Source organism: Sciurus vulgaris (genome assembly GCF_902686455.1).
Source record: "Sciurus vulgaris genome assembly, chromosome: 3".
Lineage (NCBI taxonomy): Eukaryota > Metazoa > Chordata > Mammalia > Rodentia > Sciuridae > Sciurus > Sciurus vulgaris.
This window is the reverse complement of record NC_136463.1, coordinates 50,046,346-50,072,147: the sequence shown is the minus strand read 5'-3', so window position 1 is coordinate 50,072,147 and position 25,802 is coordinate 50,046,346. Positions and strand designations below refer to the sequence as shown.

The window sequence follows — 25,802 nt, the reverse complement described above, 5'->3', positions numbered from 1 at the left end:
CCACCATCTGCAAGTTACTGTGGTGTGGACTGGAGTATTTCTTGTTGAAATAAGAGATGTCATTACTTTTTAGTGAAGCTTAAGGTTAGAGGTAGATACAAACATCAAGATAGCTTAAGGTTGAGAGGTAGATACAAACTGGGTATGGTGATGTGTGCCCAGAGTCCCAACTAATCAGGAGACTAAGACAGAAGAATCACACATTAGAGGCTAGCCTTGGCAACTTAATGAGACCTTGTCTTAATAAAAAGGGCTGGGGATGTAGCTCAGTGGTACAGCTCCCCTGGATTCAGTCCCAAGTACCTCCACCCTTGTCCCCCTCCAACACACATACAAAGACTAAAAGAAGGGCCTACTTTTTTGAGTAGAGACACACCAAAGGCCTTTAAACCTCAGTGGGTTTTTACTAGATTCATTGAAGGGAGTGAGTGTTCCAAATGGAGGTGATAGGTGTATTTGAAATTCTCAGTATGGGAAAGATCTGGTTTTTCATAGAATGGAAGGAATGCCAGTTTTAAAAGTGATTGAATAAGGAGGGAAAAGTAGATGTGATAGAAAGGTGAAGAGATAGTCAGGGATGGAGAGATGAGCCCCATAATGTAGTGCTTCATTAAAAAAAAAATGGGATAAAATCCAAAGTGCAAAGGGAACCTATAGATAGGTTATAAGCTGGTGAGTGGCACCATATGATACACATTCCAAGGTGATTATTCTGGCTGCTGTATGGAAATCATGTAAGAAGGAGGCAAGCATGGAATTAGGGAACCCTAATAAGGCTATGGTCATATGACTGAAACTTGATAGGTGAGGATGAAATTAGATTAATGATAGTGGAGATAGAAATGGGAAATCTCCACAAAGAGACAATTAGCAAATATTGGTAATAATTTGAATGTGGGTGGTGAAGAGGGGAAGGTGTCTGTAGTGACTGATAGAACACTGGCTTTAATGAATTTAATAATTTATTTGCCATTACTAATGTGAAGACTACTGATACGGAACATTCGTGGATGAAGGGACATAAATAAAAGAACAAGAGTTCAATTTTAGTTATGTTTAGTGTGAAATGCCTGTAAAATATACTATTAGAGATGTGAAGGGGAGAAATATATACATACACATACACACATGTACATATACATACATACATACATACTTACATACATACATACATACATACCTTAATATACTTTGGTGTTGAAATTAAGTCTGGTGCCAGAGGAAGGAGTGTAGATTGGAGGTACAAAGTTAAGAGTTGTCAGCATACAGATTATAAGGTTGCCTGGGAACAGAGGAATTATACATTTTGATGAAAAAATTGGATCCAGGACTGAGCACCAAGAAAATGTAACTTGTAGAGTTTGGAGGGACTGGGAAAAAGTAAGAAAGATGTTTGAGAGGAAAGAAGCCAGTTGTGTTTGTTTTTATGGAAATCCAGCACTGTTTTCTAAGAGCATGGTCAACTATGTCTAACGTTCAGGAAAGACTAGTTAGACTACTTTGTCAGTAGACAATCCTGAGATACACATTTTTAAAAAAATGAATTTAGGACTGGCCTAGTTAGGCCTCACTAGCCATATTGAAATTGAATGCAACATTAAATTTTTTGGAGTGCTGGGGATCAAACTCAGGGTCTTGGGCATGCTAGGCAAGCAGTCTACCACTGAGGTACACCCCCAGTGCCCTGAGATATACTTTTAACTACTCTTGATTTCTTATATACTTGGGGAAGGGGGAAGGGGCTTTTTAAACCATCATTGGAGTTTGGGGCCCAAACTAGGAAATGATCCAAAGAAAACATTTAGCCTGTTGATTTATGGCAGCTTTCCTAACATTTTCTATATGAAGCACAGCCCATAAAAACTATTTTATTGATAAGCTTTGAGTACAGCTGACATAAGATTAGCTCCTAGGGAATATGCAGTCTGTGGCAGCAAGATACAATTATGAATGTTCTCCTTGTCCTCTTTAATATTACCCTTGATAAAATATTTATTTTTTCTTCTTAAATCAGTATTGCTTCAAAATACTGCAGGTTTATCTAATTTGTCTAATATGCTCTGAATATATTAGAATGTGGAAATTTCTTTTTGCAGTGTTTAAGCAATTCTTCTGAACATCTTTTTTCAGTTTTTTCTTTTGCCTCATTTTAGATTTAGGCAAAGATACTCATTTTGTTAGTAGTGCCAGGAAGCAGGCAGTTTCCATGGTAACTGACAGACTGAGTTTACTGTGGAAATTTCCGGAATTAACAGAGCTGCATTGCAGAAGGATGCAAAAAGCAGTATTCATCCAGAGATCTTAACAGTGTGGACACAGAAGAACAGTTGCAGTGGTATGCAGGGTATGTGTTATGTTTTTTTTTCCTATATAAGGAAGATAAGCAGTTTTATATATGTATATGCTGAAGGCAGAGTAAAACAGTTTGAGGCACTTGCTGGCTTGATAAAATTAAGGTTGCTTAGGGAAAAAGAAGGAAGAAATGATTTGGAAAGGAAGATGTGCTTGATAGCATTGGGAGGAAATCAATGTAAGTGGGGTAGAAGAAAGTGATAATGAACCAAGAAAAGAAAGCACACTTCAAATTCATTGGATAATAAAAGGTCCTTATGAACGGTGGTTCTGGACATAAGAAAATAATATATATATATATATATATATAAATAAATAAACATATATATATGTGTATATATATATATATATATGTGGAAAAGTCATAGGTATTGGTATGTTTGAGAAATCAAGTTCTCATATCCAGGATGAAGAGATCTGTGGAGGTAATTAGCTGTTAACTGCTGAAGGATACATAAATATATGAGATGGTCAGCGTGTTAAAGGAGACCTGCTGCCTTCTTAATGTCCTTACCTAAGTGATGGAACAGTCTGGGGAGGGCTACCAGACCTCTGATTGTACTCCTTGTTGATTTAGGGGAATTTTAAAGAAAAAGGCTGAAATGTATTTTGAGATAAAATTCTGGAAATAAAACTTTAGGATTTGAGTAGGTAGGGTTTCTCTTTCTCTGAAGAAGTGTATGGAAATAAATAGATAGGATTTAGATTGTTGAAATGATTGATATGATCTAGATGTATAAGTAACATTTAAGTATGTTATATCATGTCAGGAAACTGCAGCTGAAGAGCTAAATCTGTTCTGCTTATTTTTGTAATTAAAGTTTTATTCGAACATAACCATGCCTATCTGGTTGTATATTTGCAACAGAGTCTGTATTTTCTATGAAACCTGAAATATTTACCCTCTGGGTCTTTTTTTGTGGGGGTGGGGTGTTACTGAGATTGAACTTGGGTGTACTTGACCACTGAGCCACATTCCTAGCCCCCCCCCCCCGCCCCTTTTTGTTATTTTATTTAGAAACAGGGTCACTGAGTTGCTTAGTGCCTTGCTTTTGCTGAGACTGGCTTTGAACTTCTTGTGATCCTCCTGTCTCAGCCTCCCATGCTGCTGGGATTATAGGTGTGTGCCACTGTGCCTGGCTTACTATCTGGTTCTTTATAGAAGTAGTTTGGGACTTAATGGTTTCAATAATATATTGGCTTCATAGGGTTACTATAACAAATTGCTGTCACAATTTACTCTGCAGGAGATTTGTTAACTTCCAGAGAAGATTAATTAAACTCACTTTTCAAGAATAGGACAATATAGGCATAATTAAAACTATAGAACACAACCTCTGTTATACAAACATAAGCAATAGAATAGAGATCATATTAGAATATTCACAGGAGAAAAACTAGTAAACTGTTTAAAGGGAAATAATGAAAACTAGCACCTGCAACTTCATATTGTTTTCTTCTTGTATCTTCATGTTTTTTCCCAACTCTCACCCCTAAGAAAAACCAATGAATTTGGAATTTTAATGAAGAGTGTTTAACACCAAAATAAAAATCAGTTTTGAGGGATGAGATTCACAGTTAAATTAGGCACTGGGAAAAAATATTATTCAAAAGAAGTACACAGTAAATAAGTGCTGGAATGGTAGAGTAGAATGTACGTGCCAGTGTATAGATGAGTGAGCCTGAGAACAGGTTCTTGTTGGTCTTTGTATTATTGTGGCAGTATACAAATTATTAACTTAGGCCGGAAAGAAGGCCTCTCTCCACCTATTTCCTCTTATATGGGCACATTTGTAAGGCATAGTTATGATAATAGATGTATCTATGTTTGCATTCCCTGAAAGTCTTATGTAGTCTATTTTGGTATATATTGAAATGTTTAAATAGTTATACATGAATATGGTAAAGAGTCAAATAATAAGCAAGGGAGTCCAGTGTGGATGCTGGAGCTACCGAGAAAACCTTTCTCATTCTGTAATTTGCTAACCAACTGTCTGTATCCTCACCTGTATACTTAAAATGAAACCTCTGATACCAACTTTATGGAGATAACCATAAGAATTAAGCAAAAATCATTAAAAGAAAATCAAAATTAGGGATCACTAAGAATAAGCAGTACCAAACTAACCTAACATACGTTTTTGAAAACGTTACTGGGATTGTAGAAGGATGAGGAATTTGCCATGGACTGGGTATGTTTTGCTTGCTTTCTTTCTTTTTTTTTTAAATTATTTATTTTTTTATTTTTTACAGGCTGCATTTTGATTCATTGTACACAAATGGGCTACATCATTTCTTTTCTATGGTTGTACACGATATAGAGTCATACCATTCATGTAATCATATATGTACTTAGGGTAATGATGTCTGTCTCATTCCACCATTTTTAATATCCCCCCTCCCTCTCATTTCCTTCTACATAATGTTTTGCTGTCAACATACATGAATATATGAAGCCCAATCCTTGGTTTTTGAGGAGAGTTTCCTAGAAAGAAAAGATTAAATAAAGTACATTTTCTTTCCAATTAAATTTTATTAGCCTATGACATGTATATCCCGAACCCCAGATTGAGACAGTTAGAAAGCCATGGGAATGAATTTTCTTCTTTAACAAAACATTTGTACATGATGTTGAACTTTTTAATTAAGCCTAAATAGCTTCATAGAAAAATTCAGATTCCCTTGAATCCCACTATAATTATACTTTAAATTTTAATTTTTCTCTTAGAATCATGAGTATGTGATAAAAGTTGTAAGGAAATAAAATTAAATAATATTAAAGCATCATTTGGGACTAAATTAAGGTGGCTGGCCATAGTTCATATATGCACTAAAATTCAAGCAGTATATGGTGCTCAGAAATATCCTAGATTTCTCCGACTTTGGTGATGGAAACCTGTAATCCCAGCTACTCAGAAGAGTGGGACAGTAGGATCCCAAGTTTAAGACCAGCCTGGGCAACTTAGTGAGATCCTGTCTCAAAATAAAAAAATTAAAGGGCTGGTGATGTAGCTCAGTGATAGAGTACTGTTGGGGGTCAGTCCTTAACACCAAACAATAAAACAAGCAAAAAACAAAAACAAAGCAAAACAAAAATAAAAAATCCCTAGATTTCGAGATTTGTGTCTAATGTAAAATAATGTGTTTCTAAATAAAATTTATTGCTATGAAGTATGTATTCTGGATATTGTATATAAGTAGACCTGAGAATGTAGTTGTTTCATAGTTATGTGTTAAAAAGACATTCACATTGTAAAATCAGCAACATATTATTAATGAAAAGTAGCTTGAGACTGTTGGTCCTTAGTTGTTTCAAAAACTAAAAGTGCGTAGTATAAGCAATTTCAGGTTAGTAGTACAAAATGATGTATGAACAGCATTGTCTGCTAAAATATATATTAATAAACAAAGGTAAAATTCAAAACACTGAAAATTAAGGCAACTTAGTGAAAAATTTCCTATAGGATCTCTACTATTATAGCATACCCATAATAAAGAAAAATTTTACCCAGAGTTTTTCTTACAGCAGAGACTGCCTGAGAAAGTTGATCTCCTGTGAGCCACTAGTCTCAAAAGACTGCTTTCATGTCCTTCACCCCAATAACTGTCCTGTTCTCCAGGGAGGAGAAAAACACATTTTATCTGTGAATAAAGTGTTACAGGTAGAAGTAGGGAATACAGTAGCACTATAGACTGAGAATTCTATTTTTTTGTTTTGTTTTTAATTTTGAGGTGGAGTCTTACTGTGTTGCCCAGGTTGGTCTCAAGCTCTTAGGCTCTAGTGATCGTGATCCTCCTTCCACTTTCTCCTGAGTAACTGGGACTATAGGTGTGTGCCACTGGGCCTGGCTTGAGAATTGTAGTTTTCTATCTGCACCTGTCAGTTCAATGTTACAGTGGTAGAGAACAAAGAAAGAGGATTGAAGAATTTGCCACTGAAGCAGTGAGGACTCTGAGTGATACTTAACTGGGACTTGAATATCTTAAATCCATTATAGTTAAGTAATAGACAAATCCCTTTCACAGAAGTAGAGTGGGGGCTAAGGATCTCTCTTTTTGTCTCTCTCAACAATTTTATTGAGGTATAATTGATTGACCTATAATAAACTATGCATATTTAAAGTGTATACTTTGCTAAGTTCTGACTTGTACATACCTTTGAAGCTCTCAACATAGTTAAGTTACAGTGATATCCATTATTTCCAAAATTTCCTCCTGCTTTTAGAGTTTTTATATCTAGACATTTTATTTGGTTCTTTAAAAGTCTTCTGTATTTCCTATTTAACAAATTGTATCCATCCTTTAGTTTCTTAAACATGTGGAATGTAGTTGCATTATCCTTATCTGTTGATTCTGTAATTTTGGGGTCAGTTTCAAATGATTGATTTTTTTCTCTTTATTATTGGTCATGTTTTCCTGCTTTACATTAGTGATTTTGGATTGCATGCCAGATATTATTGGGTACTAGGTGTTTGTTCTTTGATTAAGTTACTTGAAAATAACTTTATCCTTTCTGGTATTGTTTTTCAGCTCTTGTGGATGAGACTAGTTTAGAACTAATTTTATCCCATTAGTTAAGGCAAAATCCTAGTGGGTAGGAACAGGAACTTTCTTTTATTTGCCTGGGTGATAGTATCTTTTTGGATGGTTTCTTCCTCCAGCTTGTATAGGTTCCTCAGAAGCATGCCCTAATCAAGGAAAGTCTCTGCCTTTCTGTGTAGTTCTTCCTTAGCAAGTACTCTACCTTATTAATTCTAGTTGCCTTGATTTCTCCAGACTTCCAGATCTATGTAATATAAGAATACTGCTGGGATCTTTCTGAATCCCCTTTACCTATGTCATAGTCTGAACTCTCTAGGCAGTAAGCTGGGGACAGTTGTAGAACTCAGTGTGTTTCCAGTCTCTTAGGTCCTACTACTCTTTATTTTTATTGTTTGGTAGTACTGAGGATTGAATCTATGGATACTCTACCACTGAGCTATATCCCCAACCCTTTGTATTTTTTAAAAATTAGAAACAGGCTCTAAATTACAGAGGCTAGCCTAGAACTTGGGATCCTCCTGCTTCAATCTCCTGAGTAGCTGGGATTATAGGCCTGTACCATTGTGCCTGAGCCCACTACTCTTTATTGCCTGATGATCAGTGTCTTCAAGATTGTCTCATGTGCGTTGTTTTTTCAATTATTTCATTTGTGAGGGTAAGTCTGGCTCCTGATTCTCTGTAGGGACCATGTGGAGGTACCAGTGTGGACATTGATATGGGAGTAGGAATTGAGGAAGTAGGGAACAATATCTTGATGACTTTGAGGAATAACATTTTTAAATAAGATATTTTGCAGGATTCAAAATAATTGTTTTTTAAAAATAATGACTGCATTCTTAATAGTGTGGAAAACATCATTGCATTTATAAAAAGGGATTGGAAAATCTTGAGGTGGGAACAGGTTTGGCTAAATAGGCAGTGATATTATTGAAAAAGGTGACAAATGAGGAAAAAAGTACTGCTAGGAACCTGAAAATGCAGTGGTAGAGTGAAATCCCTATTATATACAGTTATGAATATAAATGATACTGCAAGCCTGCCAGGAAAGGTAGGCCTACAAGCTATTCTGCAGTTTTAAAAAAAATGATACTGCATGACAGTGAAACAGAAGAATTTAAAGACTGTAAATAATTGATTTGAAAGCATAAAAATTAGTGAATATTTTACTTATGCAAATTTATAAGTACATTAAAAAGATAAACCACTAACTGGAAAAATATCTTTATAGATAAAGGACTTGTAAGCAAAGGCAGCAAAAACCAAGTAACCATCAGGACCAGGAGGGTTGAAGGGTGCTATCTCAGGCAGTTAATAGGTAGGAAATACTTGTTCACCAAATAGGATAATTGTGTTTAGCTCTAAGAATAATGAATCAAAATGCAATTGAAAAAAGTCATCCAATTCTAATCACCTTTCAAAATGAAATGAGGAATAAAGGCGCTGTTGACAGTGGGCACTCTGGCTTTTGGTGCTATAAAAATCAGTACAAATGAGCTGTGCAGCCATTACAGTAATGATATAGTTTAATGACTAAAATATTTTAAGTGGAATCTGTTAAACAATGGGTATTTTTGCCATTTTCTATACACATAGTATGGAAAAAAATAATTTTTTGTTTTTTTTTCTGGATTATGATTAACCTCCTCACCTTTTCCTTTTTATATATTTGCTACATGTGTAACTTTAGGAGAATTTCAGATTGTTTAATCTGATTGGAAAAAGAGGTTTGCATATTTGCCTTGTTGCTGAGTTTTAAAGGAGATACAACTGCATTTAGCAGATGGTAGGGGTGGAGCTATAGGGTATGACAGGAGTTGACCCAAGTAATCTCCTTGGCTATGTCACTATTTTTTTAAACAAATCCACCACCTATACACTGAGCCCCACTCAGGTAGCTTTTTTAGATACAGGTTTTCTCAGTGCTCAAGTTTAATTAATGTTCCTGAATGTTATATATATATATATATATATATTTTTTTTTTTTTTTTTTTAATCTGTAGGAGTTCATAAATTTACATATTTGTCTGGTTCAGTGAAAGGGTGACAGCTAACATAGTTGCAGTCTTGAATAGTCGGTGGACAAATTGGTCATTTCTATTCAGAAGGTAAATAATCAGAAAGGACCAGCACGAACAGTAGGCTCAAAGATGGTGATTTCAGGTTTTCACATAATAAGATACATCTCTGATTTCAAAATATAATAATCCATGCATTATTGTACTTTAATAAGGCCTATATTGTATAGATTCAAGCCCTATTTAAATATTCTACCTGTAATCTTGCCTGTTTAACAAAAGTTTTATTTATAAACACGTATATTTCACTTCTGTTGAATGCTCTTAGCATCTGTGTCAGTTGTTTTGCTCTGAATGTGTGCGTTTTCTCTAGAATATAAAACTGCCAAGTATCTGGATACCAAACTTATTTATTAAATATGGAATTTAGTAAGGCTCTTAAAAAATTAGGGACACCAAGAGTTAAGTATTCTACTGAAGGACGAACTTCCTCTTCCACTCTTTTATGAATTTGAAGAGGGTTAGTATCATTGATCACCAGCCACTAAATTCAAAACTTATTTCCCAGTCATTGTGGTGACCAAACTGCTTCCACAGTTGCTGGGAGTGTGGGGCACTAGCTCCTTCTAGGAGAACTACTGGGAAGTAAAATAGCTTCAGGTGCCATGTTAATTAAAAGTAAGTTTGCATATAAACATGAAGAAGAACAAAACAAAACACCAAAAAAAAAAAAGCGAAAATGAATAAGACTTAACCAGATAGTTTATTTCCTCTTTCCAGAGGTAAGTCTGGAGATAGGTGTAGGCAGGTTAGAGTTGGTGTACGGGCTTCATTGTCATCAGAGTCTAGAGTGCTTTTACTTTCATCATTCTCAGGATATCTTTCCATTCCCAAGGGCATTGACGGTGGATGGAGCTCTAGTTGTTACTGACATTCCAGGAAATAAGAAGGATGGGGGAAGAGAAGAAGGACCTTATTTCTAGCTGAGTCAGCTCCATTTTTTTTTTAAACCACTGTTCATATTTGCTACCTCTAACTGCAGGGATGGTTGATGTCTTAGCTTGGCCTGCTGTTAAAAACAAAAAACAAACTGGGTGGCTTACACAGTAGAAAATTTTTTTTTTTTTTTTGTTACGGTTATGGAGGCTGTATAGTCCAAGATCAAGATTTTAGCAAGGTAGGTTTCTTGGCTTATAGGTGATCATAATCTCATGAGGTACTCATATGACCTCTTCTTTGTGCATGTGAGAGGGGAGCAGGCTTCTGGTGTCTACTTTTACGAGAGCACTAATTCTGTTGGATTATGGCCTCACCTTCACTAATCTTAATTACTTCTCTGTAGACCCTATCTATAATACAGTCACACGAGGGGTTAGTGCTTCATCGTGAATTTTTGGGAGGGCACACAATTCAGTCTTTAGCAGTTAGGAAGTAAAATCTTTTGGCTGAGTGCATTACTACCCCAAATAAAAGAGATTCTCATTAAGAAGAATAAAGAGGAGAATGGATATTGGTTGGCAACTGGTGGTTATGCCACAGGTGCTTTTGACTGATTTCCCAGGTTGATAGAGGAGATTGGAGTTGGAATCCTATGCCGTATTCATTGAAGGCAGCTAAGGACAATCTGTATAAAACCATGATAGAGAAACTTAAGTTAAAGATGAAGGATACTTAGGAATTATTATTTTATAAATAAAATAGTCCTTTTCTCAAGAAAAATACTATCCCAAAGAGAAGTCAGGAAGTTTTTTCTCTTTAAGAATGAAACTATAGTGCTGAGTACAACTCAATGATAGACTGCTTCCCTAGCATACTCTGGGCCCTGAGTTTGATCCCCAGTATTGGAGAGGTGGGGAATGTCATTGTAAAATAATGTAAACTTTACATCTCTACTGTTTTTTACCTTTTACTAGTTGTCTCAGTGAAGGTGTTTTCTGTTCATATTCTTTCTTTTATAATCCAATAATGTAGTTTTGGACAGATATTGATTGATGATAAGGTTCAAGTCAGGCTTTCCGATTAGGTAGTCCAGAGTTTTATCTGCTTGTAGTCCTTTGACACCATCAGGGTTGGATTGTTGAAGCCATAGCTGTGCAGTTGATTAAGTTTTCCTGGAAAACTTGACAGCCCATTATGAACAGAGACTGTATGAATATATTGTGGTGTGATAATCATGATCTGTTTTTGTGGTTTTCATAACTCTTTTCCTATCTAAATGAAAAACATGGAACTCTGGGTAGTTATTATGTTCTCCCATTCACCTGTTTTATTGTCAGCTTTACTGAGTTAGAATTCACATTCCAATATGATTCACACAATTAACGTGTCCATATAGTGTATCTAACACCTCCTTCAATTTTTAAATATTTTCATTAGCCCAAGAAGATACCATATATTTTTTAATTGTCAACCTGTTCACTTTCAAAAATAAAATAAGGTCTGTATCCAGAAACTGTACAACAGACTAAAGTAAGCTAAACTATTAGCAGAGATACTCCATAATACTAAATTTTGATCTTAAAATGATAGAATATTATAAATACTGTCATTCCATGATTTCGTATAGTAATGAAATGTTTAGCAAGAAGCATTATATAGCTAATAAAATGATAAGAGTGATATTTTATCACCTTTACCATATTCTGTTGGTTAGAAGTAAGTAACAGGTCCCATTCACACTCAAAGAGAGGAACTGATAAAAAAGTGTGAAACCAGGAAGGTGGGGATATTAGGAATCACCTAAAGCCTGTCTGCCATAGCTGTTGCACTAGTTAGTACTTACAAAATGTTGCTTCCAATTCACAAGTAATTTTAATTAGCTTTTCTCAGTTACCATCAGCTGTAGGCTGGTGTTGCATGTTTCACCAGTGATTAAAGTGAGCCATGGAGATGGTTTTTACTTGCCAGAGATTGTAATACAATAATTATTATATGTGGAATTCTTTTCTGTTAGGATATTCCTGGCTGGCTGACTGCTTTATGAAAAAATTACTGAGAAAATTCCTCTATTCTTGCCTAGATCTGATTTTCATCTTGAAAGATCAGTTCTGGCCTCAACCTTGACCTATATGGTCATTTATGCCACTAATCACTGGACTCTTTTAGCTCTGGGTACTAGAGTATCCAGTAATGTGGATGAAAGTTTTCTGAACTGGAAAGTACTCCTGTGAATAGAAACTGGTATTATGACTAATACTGTGATTTGAGACTATGTTATTTGGAACTCTGCTTCACTAAGTTATTTAAATGGTATGTACTAATTTTTCAATTATAATCTTGAATCTTGGTTATTATTAATATTAGTATATATGTCTTCGGGAGGAGAGATTTTAACATTCTAAAATTTTTGAGAACATTAGAAGTGGCTGCAGAAAAGAATTATACTAATTGGAGAAGATATTCCAAAATTTTGGAATTAAAAAAACCCTCAAGCATAAAAACCTGTCTTTGTTTTATATCATAAGATCAGAGTTTAAAAGATTCTGATCATTTAGTATTAAATTGAAAAATATGGTTGATATTTAATGGACTCTGTTGCGTTTGCTAGGTTGGTATAATTTGTTCTTAAGCATGTGTGTGTGTGCACATGTGAAACAGGAAGAGGGAGAGAGACAAACTGATTTTACATTTTTCTTTGGATTTATTTTTTTTTACAAAGTTTGGTTAAAAGTAAATATTTTGATCTCCAGGTTGGAATTTTGTAGGTGATTTAACGCAAATCTGTAACGAATGAGCTCTTTTTTCCCCCGAGTAACACATTTTTTCAGCTCATTGCTCTACCTATTGAACAAAGGCTGAAAAGTTTAATTTTGAATAACAAATGACAGATTTTCTCTTAGAGCCATCTTGCTGTTCATTTCCCCTACTTTAGCATGGTATTAAAAATAGGACAACATATTAAGGCACTACTTCCCAAACATTGCCAGAATCACCTGGGGGTGTTTAAAAATACTGCTGTCTGACTCATACCCCTACATATTCTAATTTGAATTTGATTACCATAGGATAACACCTGGGCTTTGGAATTTAAAAAAAAAAAAAAAATCTCTTCAGGTGATTCTAATCACAGCAAATTTTGGGAACAGTTTTATTAAATAAAAATTGAGGTCCTGGAATAATTAACTTTGACTAAGATAGAGTAAGCACTTTTGGAAATGAAGTTTACAGCTCCTGGGATGCTTACTTGATAATATAGTTTTGCAAAGTGTGAAAAAAATCTAATATTTGGAAATGAAAACTGATAGCATTAGTTTGATCAGTAAATGGAAATTTGATTTTATAAATGTCATTGAAACTATATCTATAAGCTGCTTAAATTTGGACTTTTCTTAATTTGTTATGTAAAAAAAAAAAAACAAGACATGCAAACACTCCAAAAACCTGGAGGTCAGACTGTTGAAGTAATTTATAAGAAAACAGATTTCCCCACATATTAATCAGTGCTGCTAGCTAAAGAAAAAAGTTAAAACCTATTTAAAATGTGGAAAAATTGCTTCCCAATATTTTAACAGAGAGAGACTGAGAACACACAGCATTGAGTCATCAGGAAAGCTGAAGATCTCCCCTGAACAGCACTGGGATTTCACTGCAGAGGACTTGAAAGACCTTGGAGAAATTGGACGAGGAGCTTATGGTTCTGTCAACAAAATGGTCCACAAACCAAGTGGGCAAATAATGGCAGTTAAAGTAGGTGATGCCATGATTATTTTTGGTACTTTAATCCATTAGGTGAAATTTTATGGTGCAGTGATACCACTATTGTTTTGTTCTTGTATTTCTGGTAAAAATGGGTGTTAAAAAATTGTTTCTCTGACTTCTTTGAGGTTATTTTGTACTGAGGTTTTATTATTGGTGGCATATTTTCTCTCTCCGGAAACACGATTGTATGTGTTCATTGCACTTTTGGCATGATGCATTAACAGGTTTTAAACTTCCGGCCCTTCCACTGTCAAGGTGAGTTCAGGCTGGGCGGCTGCACCCCTGGGAGCAGGGCAGTGCTGCTCTGAGCCAGGAGGGAGCTGGAGGAAGAGACAGCACATTGGGCTGGGCAAGGTGCGGGGCTAGGGCTAACAGCAGTCTTACTGAAGGTTTCCTGGAAACCACACAACATGCTGTTGCCACTAACCTCAACCTTACTCTGTCCTGACCGGCTCGGCTTCTGTTTGTTTATTTCGTCTCTACTCAGTACTGCCCTGTTCCCTGGTTTTAAAGTTGTATTGAAATGCATACTTTGTGATAATGCTGTCACTTCTATCCTTATTGTGAGTGCCATGCCACTTAATATGTTCATTAAAAAAAGAAAAAGGGGAGACCAGAAGGAGATTTGACCTATAGACTGTACTTGGCAGGCTTATGTTGATACTCATAAATGAACATCTGCTCCAGTTGGGTTTGTTTAATTGTATTTATTTATTTGTTCAGGTATTTAACAAGCATTTGCTCTGCGTAAGATATTTCAGAAAAATCAATAATATGGGGGTCGTTTAAAAAGAAAAGTGAATAAAAGCAAGATGTGGCAATACCCTCACTGACTTTTCCTGTGAACCGAAATTCTTGTGGGAACAAATAACATCCTAGTTTACGTCAGTTGATAATGTGGGCAACCTAAGCTAATCATCATCCTATTAATCCCTATTTTAGAGTTTGTCAAAGTGACTTGCTGAGATGAGGGTCCCTGGTTTTATTTTGACATTTGAGAGTGGGCTTTTGTATCTTACTAATATAAAATGCTTTCTGTATAGAGGTCAATTGTGAACAAAATCTTAACTGAAACTGTTAGTCTCTTTCATTGTTAATCATTTCTCTCTGCTTCTGGGTCACTACAAGTAATGTTAAATTAGTGGTGGGAAAATTTTGATTCTTTGTATAGGTTCTTGTCTTTGACCATAATTTTACAATGTGGAGAGAACTATAGATTTTTTTTTTTTTTTAGAAGGTATATATGTACACAAAGCTCTGCATATAACCTGTGGACCTTTAAAGGTACACAAGCTAAGTAAGACCTCTGCTCAAATATCCTTTGAGATAACATGTTGCTTTTCTTGAAATGTAAAATGATTTCTCTATTCTTACTTTGTGTAACTGCAGTGTTAGTGGTAAGAGTCATGTGGACTCTTCTGCATTGTTCTTGCGTACTTACATACTTATGCATGCATGTCCTTATGTGCTATGCATCCAGTTTCAGTTGATGGGGTCTTTAGGGAAAACTTTTGTATGTAAAGTTCTAAACTTTTCTTCCAGGTATAAGGGAAAGTCCTTAAAAAAAAAAAAAAACTATTTACTGTTTTTTTTTTTTCAGATTGTGCTGGGTGTGCTTCAACTATGTTGATCAGCATTATAAGTTGTTTTAGTGATATGAATGGAATTTAAGTGTGGTTAAAAGGTTTAAAAGTCTAGAAGATACTTCATTTTCACATTTAAAAGTTCTTTTCAGTGATTAATTTGACCATATTTGGAGTTGAAGAAATTTGAGAATGAAAAAATGAAATCGTCCAAAATTCATAATCCAATTTTATTAGTGACTACGTTAGATTCCTAGTTGAATGCTAATGTAAATCCCAACTCATAAGAAGTGCTGCAAAGGTAGTCTATAGACTGGTCACTGGTAAATCTGTGTCCTTTAGGTATTACTTAAACTTTAGCAAACACAATAGGGATGAGAGAGAGTGGCAGTATGATATATCAGTTAGTGTAGAGATGGGGGTGTATCATTGGATTTCTTAACTTAATAGTGGAAGGATAAGTCTTTTTGCATTAATTTGCATTTTTGAATTTTAAAATGTATTTATTGTTGATTTCTTCAGAGAAGCATAGTCTTTCATCATACCTGATAGTTTGTTCCTTTAACCTTTAGGCATACAGACTAGATTGACAAGCATAATTGTGCAGAAACAATGTATGCTTAAGGAGGAGTTAGATTTGACATATTACATATAAAACTGTTGGACAATAGTTTGCACCACTGAAAACTTTGTTGTACTATTTAGTGAAATAAGAAACATACTTGAAGTAGTTTCATGTTAGTGTGTTAACATATATTTTGAGAATTTAGATTCCTTTCTTAGATGTTAACCTTATTCTGGAAATTATCCTTAAGATTTACTTGTAGTAGCCTGGGTGCAGCAGTCCAGACCTGTAATTCCAGGAACTCAGAAGACTGAGGCAGGAGAATTCCAAGTTCAAGGCTATCCTCAGCAACTTAGACCCTGTCTCAAAATAAAAATATAGAAAAGGTTGGGGTTGTAGCTCAATGGTAGACTATCCCTGGGTTCATTCCATAGTACCAACAAAACAAAACAAAACAAAGAAAAGAAAAAAAAAATTTACTTATAATAGCTGTACAAAGTAAACCATGGAATTAGCCTTGTTTTTTTGGCTTTTTTTTTAAGTTTTGAGGAAACCCTTCCCCAAATATACTTTGCCATATATAAAAACATTTGAAAAAGAAGACCTCTTAGTTGCCAAAAATCTTAGACTTAATCTAAAAATCAATTAAGACATAATAAATCAGGTTCAGTGAGGTAACAAATAGTATATGTAAAAGATTTCTTCTTGTGTCTTCTAAGGACAGTTTCCTAGGCTGCCAGTGACATTCTGTTTTAGGGCCTAAGATGTAGATTTTTTTTTTTAGATGTAGATGTTTTTAATCCCTTAGTTTAAATTGCACATACCTGGGGAGAGAGGTCTTGCTTGTTGATGAGTGGGAGAAATACTGCTAGCTTGTCTACTTACATGACTAAGCCCCAGGGTTGCCTAGGACAAAAATATCATTGTCACTGGGTCTTGTAAAGCTTAGGGAGGGCAGCTGTCTGCTCTGACTAGTTATTTACTCATGGCTTTAATCATCATCCTCTATAAATTTTATTTAATGACTCTTTTTTTATTTAAAATGTTTTAAACTAATTCATAAAGCATGAAAGTTGAACACGTTAATGGGGGTAATGCGTTTCAAAATATATATACATTGTATAATGTTTTAAATCAGGTTAAACATATCTCTTTACTCAAACATTTATCATTTATGTTGAAAACATTCAAAATCCTAACTTTTGAAATATATAGTATATTATAATCACTTATAGTCTTCCTGTTGTATGTATAATAGCACACCATAGCTTCTGACTCTTAAGTATATCTTAGTATTCATTGGTCATTTGTTCCCCATCTGTCCCTTTCTCCTGCTCTTTCTAGCCTTTGGTAACTGCCATTGTACTGTCAGCTTTTATGAGAGCAACATTTTTATATTTCACATGAGTGAGATCATGAGGTAATAGTCTTTATGTGCCTGGGTTATTTCGCTTTATATATTGATCTCTAGTTCCATCCATGTTTTTGTGGCTGTTAGGATTTCATTCCTTTTTATGCTTGAATTGTATTATGTAGTGTAAATATACCTAATTTTCTTTTTTCATCAATTGATATACTTAGGGTGTTTCCATTTTTTGGTTATTGTGGATATGCTGTGAAAGTACGGGTTAATGCCCCATTTTACATGATGGTGGGATGAATACTGAATGAAAAAATGAGACTGAACAACCACTGTCTTCTCAGGGTAAAGTAGATATCTCTGTGTAGCTATCTATAAAGTTTAATTGTAGTATGATAAAACCCAGTGAGTAGATCCAGTGTTTGAAGAAACAGTCAAGACTAGAATTCTAAACTAGGTTTATAGAAATTTAGGTCTGGTAGAAACACACAGCATCTCACAGCAGCTTTATGGTATAAGTGATCACAATTAAGATGTCAAAGCAAATTCCAGGATAGAAGAAAATGAACTTAGAATAAATGAATTGTTGCCATTCAGACCCATGGGCTGAAATTAAGTGGGATTATAAACACAGATTGCTAAATAGAAAAAAGAATGACTGCCTGACAGTGTCCTCTGCCTCAGTCTGTGGGCAGTGAATCTTACATGTCTAGAGTACCAACCTCCCTGCTGTTTTTTCTCTTTCTTTGTTTCTTTTCCTTCCTTCCTTCCTTCCTTCCTTCCTTCCTTCCTTCCTTCCTCCCTCCCTCCCTCCTCCCTCCCTCCCTCCCTCCCTCCTTCCCTCCCTCCCTCCTTCCTTCCTTCCTTCCTCCCTCCCTCCCTCCCTCCCTTTCTTCCTTCCTCCCTTTCTTCCTTCCTCCCTCCCTCCCTCCCTCCTTCTACACACACACACACACACTGGGGATTCAACTTAGGGGCATTTGACCACTGAGCCACATCCCTGCCCTATTTTGTAGTTTTATTTAGAGACAGAGTCTCACTGAGTTGCTTAGTGCCTCGCTTTTGCTGAGGCTGGGGATCACAGGCGTGTGCAGGCCCAGTCTTCCCTGCTGTTTTCTAACAGACTGATGTCCCGATTGAATTATTGGAAGTTATGCATGCCCTTTTCATGTTTTTAGGCTATGAAAGAAAAACCAGTGGAGAGTGGAAATGTAAAAATAAATATGAGAGGGAATAAAAGATAATAAAGTCTCTGTGGCTAAAGATGTCAGGCAACAAAACCTGAATTTTTATCTAAAGGGTTAATGCTAGAGTAAAGCTGTAATCTCTTCGGAGAATGAAACTGGTATTGGGTAAGTAGGTAGGAATGGGAAGATGCTAAGGCTGTTACTTGTTGATCATTAGGATGACTTTCAGGTTTTCACTCGAAAATTTACCTGGGCACTTATCAGAAAAACAGATCTGTTGTTCGAGGTTAGGTGCTTAGACCAGACTGAGATGGTGATGAGATCATATATGTAAGGGCTTCAGGTAGTATTTTCCCCCCCTGTTGTTGATATGCCTAATTTGTCTTGTTCCTTCTGTGTTCAACTCTACTCTTTAACCTTTCCTTTTCTTCATTGATTTAAATGTTATATCTTACATGGTTAGTTGATCTTTGATGTTTGATTTTGACTTCAGCATCCTTGAGATCTAACTTTACTCCATTGCTTGGTGGGAAGGACTAGGTCCCTCTACTGACAGTATCAGCAGCCCAAGTGCAGACTCTCCCTAAACAAAATGGCACTTTCATCTGCTGATTAGGTAGGCCTTCTTGTTGCAGATGATGTGGCAAGTATGAGAAGCCAGGGATCAGGAAAATACAGCTTAGCTTATTTTTCCACCACAGTGGGGGGGTCCATGCCAAAGGTTCCATTGCTGTCAGAGGTTCCATTGCTGTGTGATTTTGGGGGAAACTTTGATGGTCAGTAGTGATTGAAGGAGTTTCATTTTAGTGTTTAAATGTTGGTCTTGCATAATGTCATAAAAGCACTAGAATGATATTTGAAAGGGGTGACCTTAAATTGGAAAGCTTCTTTTTGATAATGTGTAGTGATTTGTTAGGCAGTTGAAAGACCATAGTGATGATGTTCAAGTACCATTTGTGGAGTGAAGAAATAATGACTATGTTGTTTTGAATAGAGAATGGATCTATTATCTTATACTTTTTTAATTGGGCATATCATGTGACTTGATTAAAACCAATAGCTGGGCATGGTGGTGCAGGCCTGTAATCCCAGCTACTCTGAAGGCTGAGGCAGGAGGATAGCAAGTTTAAAACCAGCCTGGGCAATTTAGCAAGATGGTCTCAAAAATAAAAAGAGCTGTGGAAGGAAAGAAAGAAGGAATGAATTAATCTGTAATTGACCAAACCATTTGTTTTCATTCTTCTTAATGTTGCTTATTAGGTGTGGTTTTTCATATAAAAGGTGTAAGTGAAATGCATCTGAAAGTGGGCCAATTCCAGGGATGTGGCACAGTTGCCTTACGGTTAGCCTTGATTTTGAACTAAATGTGTGCTTCCTTTGCTGTTGCTCCAAAGCAGTGTTTTTCAGATGGGGTTCTTTCTAAAAAGAACTGTATGTGAAATCCTTAGGTAGCTTTTTATCACTGTGACACAAACAACTTGGAGAAGGAAAGGTTTATTTTGGCTTATAGTTTCAGAAGTTTCAGTCCGTGGTTGCCTAGCTCCATTGCTGAACATCACAGTGGAAGATCATGGTGGAAGGAAACTGCTCAGCTCATGCAGCAGGGAAATGGAGAGAGAAAGAAAAATAAAGGGACCAGGTGTGAGAAATATCCTTCCAGGACATGCCCTCACTAACTGACTTCCTTCAAACTAGGTTCCACTTCCTAAAATTTCCACCACCTCCCATACTACCATCAAATTATTAATCCATTAGTGGATCAACCCACTGATGTGGTTAGAGCTTTCATGATCCATTCACTTCTCAAAAAACCCACTTGTGAGCTTTGCTGCATTGGGGAGCCAAGCCTTCAACACATGAATCTTTCAGGGACATTTCATATCTAAAGTATAACGAACCCAGTAAATAAAATAGTTAACATCAGTGTTATTCTGGTTGATATAGATAGAGGTAGGAGGGACTGGGGATGTAGCTTAGCCTGTGTGATGCTCTGGATCCAATCCTTTGCACATATACATTGATAAAATAAAAGATAGGAAGTAGAGATCGAACCTACACATTGGAAGTCATCAGGGCATCAGCTTAGAGAAAACATAGGAACATTAGGAACAGTTTGGAAATGGTTGCTTTAGGGGAATTTTAATCATCCATTGGGTGTTTCTGAATATATTGAATATGTAGTTTCTGAAACTTTCTACTGTCACTTCACTGACCTAACTGAATTATGACATTGAACTATATCCTAGCTTATTTAATTGTTTGGAGAAAAACCTGGCTTTCACACCCCACTCTAAATGGGAGACATATGAACTAAATTTGTTGTCTTACAGCCATACCTCTGTAATTGGTTATACATCAGATTCGTATTGTCATTTTTACTTTATTGTCGTGAGTCCTGAGGGATCTACATTTGTTTTCTTTATTTAGGTCCTTAAAATTTTCAGTGCTAAGATTAACATTGTGTTCTTTAAATATGTACGATATACTTAGTAAAGAGGAAGTAGATACCACCCTTATCAAGACTTATCAAGCTTGTTCCTTAATAAACTTTGTCATTAGGGCAGCTTTTCCCTTTACGTAGTGAAACATGGTTTTGGAGCTGATCTCCCAAGTTCTCTTATAGTGCATAACAGAGAATATGTAAAAGGAATTAATTGGGCCTCAGTATCCCCAGTGAAAAGAATGGGAGGTACTACTGTTAATTAATTAATTTGGCTAAGATACAACTGGGAGTTCATTAAATTGATTTCAAAGACTTGGATGATTTTGCAGTTAAGAATCAGCATCCTTTCTTCTGGTCTTAGTAAAAACATATGCCTTCATAATTTAAAAAAAATTGACTTCACAGACAACTTTACTTTTTAACAAGAAAGCAAATGTTGCATGTGATCGGCATTCCTGATACCTTGCTTTTTTAACTATTTGTTTTGGCTAATATTGCCATATGCTTTGATCTGATTAATGATGGCAATGTGAGATGTCATGGATTTTTTTGTGTGTTACCTATGTGGAAGACTATTACAAGGACAGCTTCCACAGCAGGGTTGTGAGTCTTACTGTATCTGTGGAATGTAGAATCTTTGTTTTGCAGATTAGGAAAATTAGAATTCTAAGATTTCCTGTAGCCCAGAGGAAAGTATTAGTATATCCATACTGCAGTAGTTTCTGGAATTTTCCATCTTTGTATTAAAACTAAATTCTGGGAATTTCTGCTGGGAAAGCCGCATGTTTGTTTGTAAGGATCAGAGTAGTGGGGACACTTTGGGATATAAGTTGTACCCCCTTTTGTATTTTATTCACAGACACTAGCTTTAGGAAGGGTTTTTGACAATGTTTAATGAATAAGGGAATATTTATGACATAGCAGTATTGGTGCTTGTTGATCACAGGAACTAGACACATTTTCTTTTTTCTTTTTCTGGTGCTAGGGATTGACCCCAGGGCTTTTGCACATGCCGAACACACACTCTGTCTCCTGAGCTACACCTGTAACCTCTTGGATGCATTTTCAAAATATCATAATAATGATATTAAGATAATATTGTTATTTTCACCTTTTGATTTTAAATGTAATACTGTTAAAACTCAACTATATCATTCTTTATTTTCTGTGGTGAAGAGTTCTACCTAAGGTCCAATGTAATATGTTTGCTCATGTACCAGTACTAGGATTTCTATGTGGATGATATTTACCAATGCCCTCTTAATACAGAGGGAGACAGTTATCATTACAGGGATCTTTTGGTTTTGTCATGGAGTGGTTGTTCTAGCTATCATAATAATTGGCAAAACATTTGAGAGTTGCTTTGAAATATGGGATACATATACCCTTAGATGACAGTAAAAACTTATGGAGAGGAATGAGCCACATGCATTGAAATATGAGCTTTACTCTTCAGTATAAAACTATTGTGGGTGTAGTATATGCTGGATTGCCTGTTTTCTTCTTAGATTGTTTTCTATCCTCTGAAAAGAAAGTACAATGAGGTTTCACTATAATTGGGTAAAATTTGCTTTTGGATGTTATTTTGCTGATAAAATGAGAATTCTATGGTTGTATGAAGTTATATAGAAAGAGAAGCATGCATAACATAGTCAATATCTTTTACCTTTCAGGATTACGTTTTTGTTTAAAAGGAAACATTTAGATAATTTGAGAATAAAATACAGTTGAGTATGCAACATTATAAAGATAAATCATATTTTGGGATCTGCTGACCTTAATGTTTTTCTTCAGACTTTCTCTGAGCACCTTCATTGGAATTGGAATAGGTCAAGAAATAGTATTTTTGTCATATGTAGGATATTAAAGGATATCTGTCATTAAGAAAAAAAAAATATATGAGATTTAGCCAATGGTGATAGAAGAATCCATATAACTTTGCTGGTGTTCTGAGTTTGGTTGGTGATAAACTTAAAATGATACTTTTCCTTGATAATGGACTAATTTCTAGTGCCTTGCATTTTTTTTATTCCTTTCACTGTGTTTCAATTAGTGCCTTGAGTACTCTCTAAAGTCCTATACTGATTTTTTTCTATAAGTACTGAATCCATCACCTTGCTGAGTTTCATTGTGTTCATGCCCTAATTTCCAATCAAAGAAACTCTCCTCTCTTTTGCTTTGGAGTACTCCTACCATATTCCTACCATATTCTGAGCACCCTGAGGATGTACTTGGGCATCAGGGATAGGAGTCTTCTACTTTACCCTTAAGCCTTGAAAGATTGCCCTCATCCATACAGAAACCTGACAAGAATTGATCACGTTAGGATTTAGAGATCTTATTTGCCAGAATTATACTCATGGTCTTCCACATTAGTTTTCCCATTTCTTCTGCTCTCCAGGCCTTATTACTTCCATACATTTTTTTTTTTCCATTTTAAAGCAAATATAGTATCAGAACTAATAGTCATTTTGTAAGTTTGTTGCTATTTTCAAGTCTGTCTCATACATCACTGCTTTCTCAAGTCATGTCTTGATTCCTGGTATGTTTACTGATGACTCATATCCTTTTTGCATGGAATATTCATATTCTAGGAACTGATATCCATCATACACACTGTGGAACTACTGTTTTTAATTAAGAGCATGTGTGACTTGTCATCGATTTTCTTAACTCTGTTTTGAATATAAAATGACCTCTTTTCTCTTTCTCCAACAGGAATGGGATCAGGTAATCCTGAATGCCTCCTCACACAGAATGGAGATAGAGCTTGTCATCTATCTCACCTTTTCTCATAGGTTGACTTGGTAGAAAGAAAAACTCTGGGTTGACCTGATGATAGTCAGTAGTCGTCACATCAGGACACAGTAGTTACACAATGATCATTTCAAGCAGGCCCTTGTGCTTTGTTATGTGGGGCATGCATGACCTCTCTAGCAACTGAGAGATTTTTAAGAACCCTGAGATATAAGGGTTAATTGTGAATGAGTGTGTGTGGCAAGGACCACTATCAGAATCAACTAGGTGTTTATTTAGTACCTAAAACAAATGGGTCCTCCTTTTTAGAACTTATCCTGAGAGTCTTATTCTCTTTGCTGTGCTGGGAGTCAAACCCAGCACTTCCCACATGCTATCCAAGTACTCTATCACTGAGTGACTGTTATTTTGTTTCTTCTGCAGTTCCATCCTTAGCCATTATATGGTCAGCATTCCTTCCTTCTCTCTTTGACACATTTGAATCTTCTAACTCTACCCCCTAATAGTGATTAGTTTATCATCATATTCTTTCCCTATATTCCCTCTCCCTATTTCTCTCCACCCCTGAAAATAGATTTAGCAGAGGAAGTGGGGCAGAGTCACCATTATAACTGGAATAAGTCATATTATCTCAGTAAGAATGGGTCCAATTAGTTTTTCTTCAGAGTATACACTGCTTATTACTATTTTCCTGTTTTCTTCTTTCTCTTTGGCCTTCCCACCACCAGGTCCTTCAGTGAATTGTTTTATTATTTTCTCCAAAATAATAATAATTATCCCTTATAACAGTGTGTCTTAATCTACTTGAAAGTTCTTCATACTTACTGATGTTAGTTTTGCCACTAGTTTTCTTCCCTGATGAGTACCAGTAAATTGTGTGTTCAAGGTGAAGTTGAAAGGGTTTAGACAGAAGTTTAGAAAATCATGTCAGCACAAAGAGAGAGCTGCCCTGGAGTTTGCAATGTTAAATTAGGTGACATCTAAAACTGTACCACATTATATGCATGTTCAGTATCAGTGAAGTATATACTTTAAATTCAAGTTAGTAAAACTTGAGGTATTCCACATAAGGCTAAGCATAAGATGTCAACATTTAATTTAGTAATGACTTTTTATACCATGTGATTTGAATGATTTGGGCCATTTCTATGTGAGTGGAACTGTTTTCAGAGTGAATATTCCTGTGTTTTATAATGAGGTAGGATGGTAAGAAAGGGCAAGGGGATAATTTCTAATGGAGATTTTTTACCTTATTTGTAGGACTTGTTAATTTTTCATTATGGCAGCCTCGTACTTACAGTTGTCCCAGAAACTGAATTTGCAGCTATTCCAACCATGGCATGTGTTGGATTGGGAATTTTATAAAAATGAAACTTTGTTGTTGTTCATATGTAAGAACCATATATAATACTAGTAGCCTTAAAACCAGATGACTACATTTAATTTATCCTTTTTACCTCTGATTCTAGTTGAAGTCATTTTGGCATTCCTGATTTGCTCCTACTTGTTTTTATTGGCATTTACTTCCTTTTAAAAACCTTAATACAAATTTGGACAATTTTAAAGTATTTTATATATAATATTAGCACCAATAAAAAATGTGGGGAACAATGAAAAAATATTTTGTTAGCTTCAAGTATATAAATTTGTTCACTAGAAAATATACACATGCACACACATATATACACACACACATATATATATGTGTGTGTGTGTATATATATGGTAGTTTATATATATTAGTACTTATTTTGATTTTAAATGTTTTCCCTGTTTTTCAAAAATTAAAACTAGAAATAATCTGAAAATACTTTGCATTATTGGAAAAGAGATGTATAGTGCTTTTCAAGAAGAAGTTTTAACTTGTCCCAAGGGCGTGTGATAACTTAAGCTAGGTTAATAAAGTATTGACAAGTGTAAGAACTCAACCCCATAATGGATTTTGATGAGCTCTAATATTTGAATGAAAATGAAACATTTAAAACTTAAGATTCTTTAGATGTTTTAAAAATATTTTTATGGTCTTGTAGGAGCTTTTCATTCCTTTCTTTCTAAAAGAGAAAAAAGAAAGGAGAAAAAGACAAAGATTGAACTCAAACATCAGCCTTTCCTAACCTAAATTTGATATAAATGAGCAAACATTGTCTATAATTCAAAGCATTTATTAATAGATTTGATTTCTGAGCATTGTGATTATAAGAGAATTTTGAGTAACAGAGATGGGTTCACCTTTATGTTTCCATTTTCCTGTGTCTCTGATTAAGGACAGACTTACAAAAGAAGGGACGTTATTCTCAATT

At 35.4% G+C, this 25,802-nt stretch overlaps 1 protein-coding gene across 6 annotated transcripts in view; it reads left to right on the top strand.

Moving 5' to 3' along the window:
* MAP2K4 (mitogen-activated protein kinase kinase 4) overlaps positions 1-25,802 on the top strand; it is a 125,939-nt gene that overhangs the window by 45,301 nt on the left and 54,836 nt on the right. For 3 of the 6 annotated variants that reach the window (XM_079135309.1, XM_079135310.1, XM_079135314.1), the window contains one exon: positions 13,421-13,595. The exons of 2 other annotated variants lie outside the window; for them this stretch is intronic. In XM_079135309.1, the coding sequence (XP_078991435.1) occupies positions 13,421-13,595 (175 nt within the window). Of the gene's footprint in view, positions 1-2,143; positions 2,345-13,420; positions 13,596-25,802 lie in introns of those variants that run through there. One more of the 6 variants, XM_079135311.1, reaches the window with a different exon arrangement.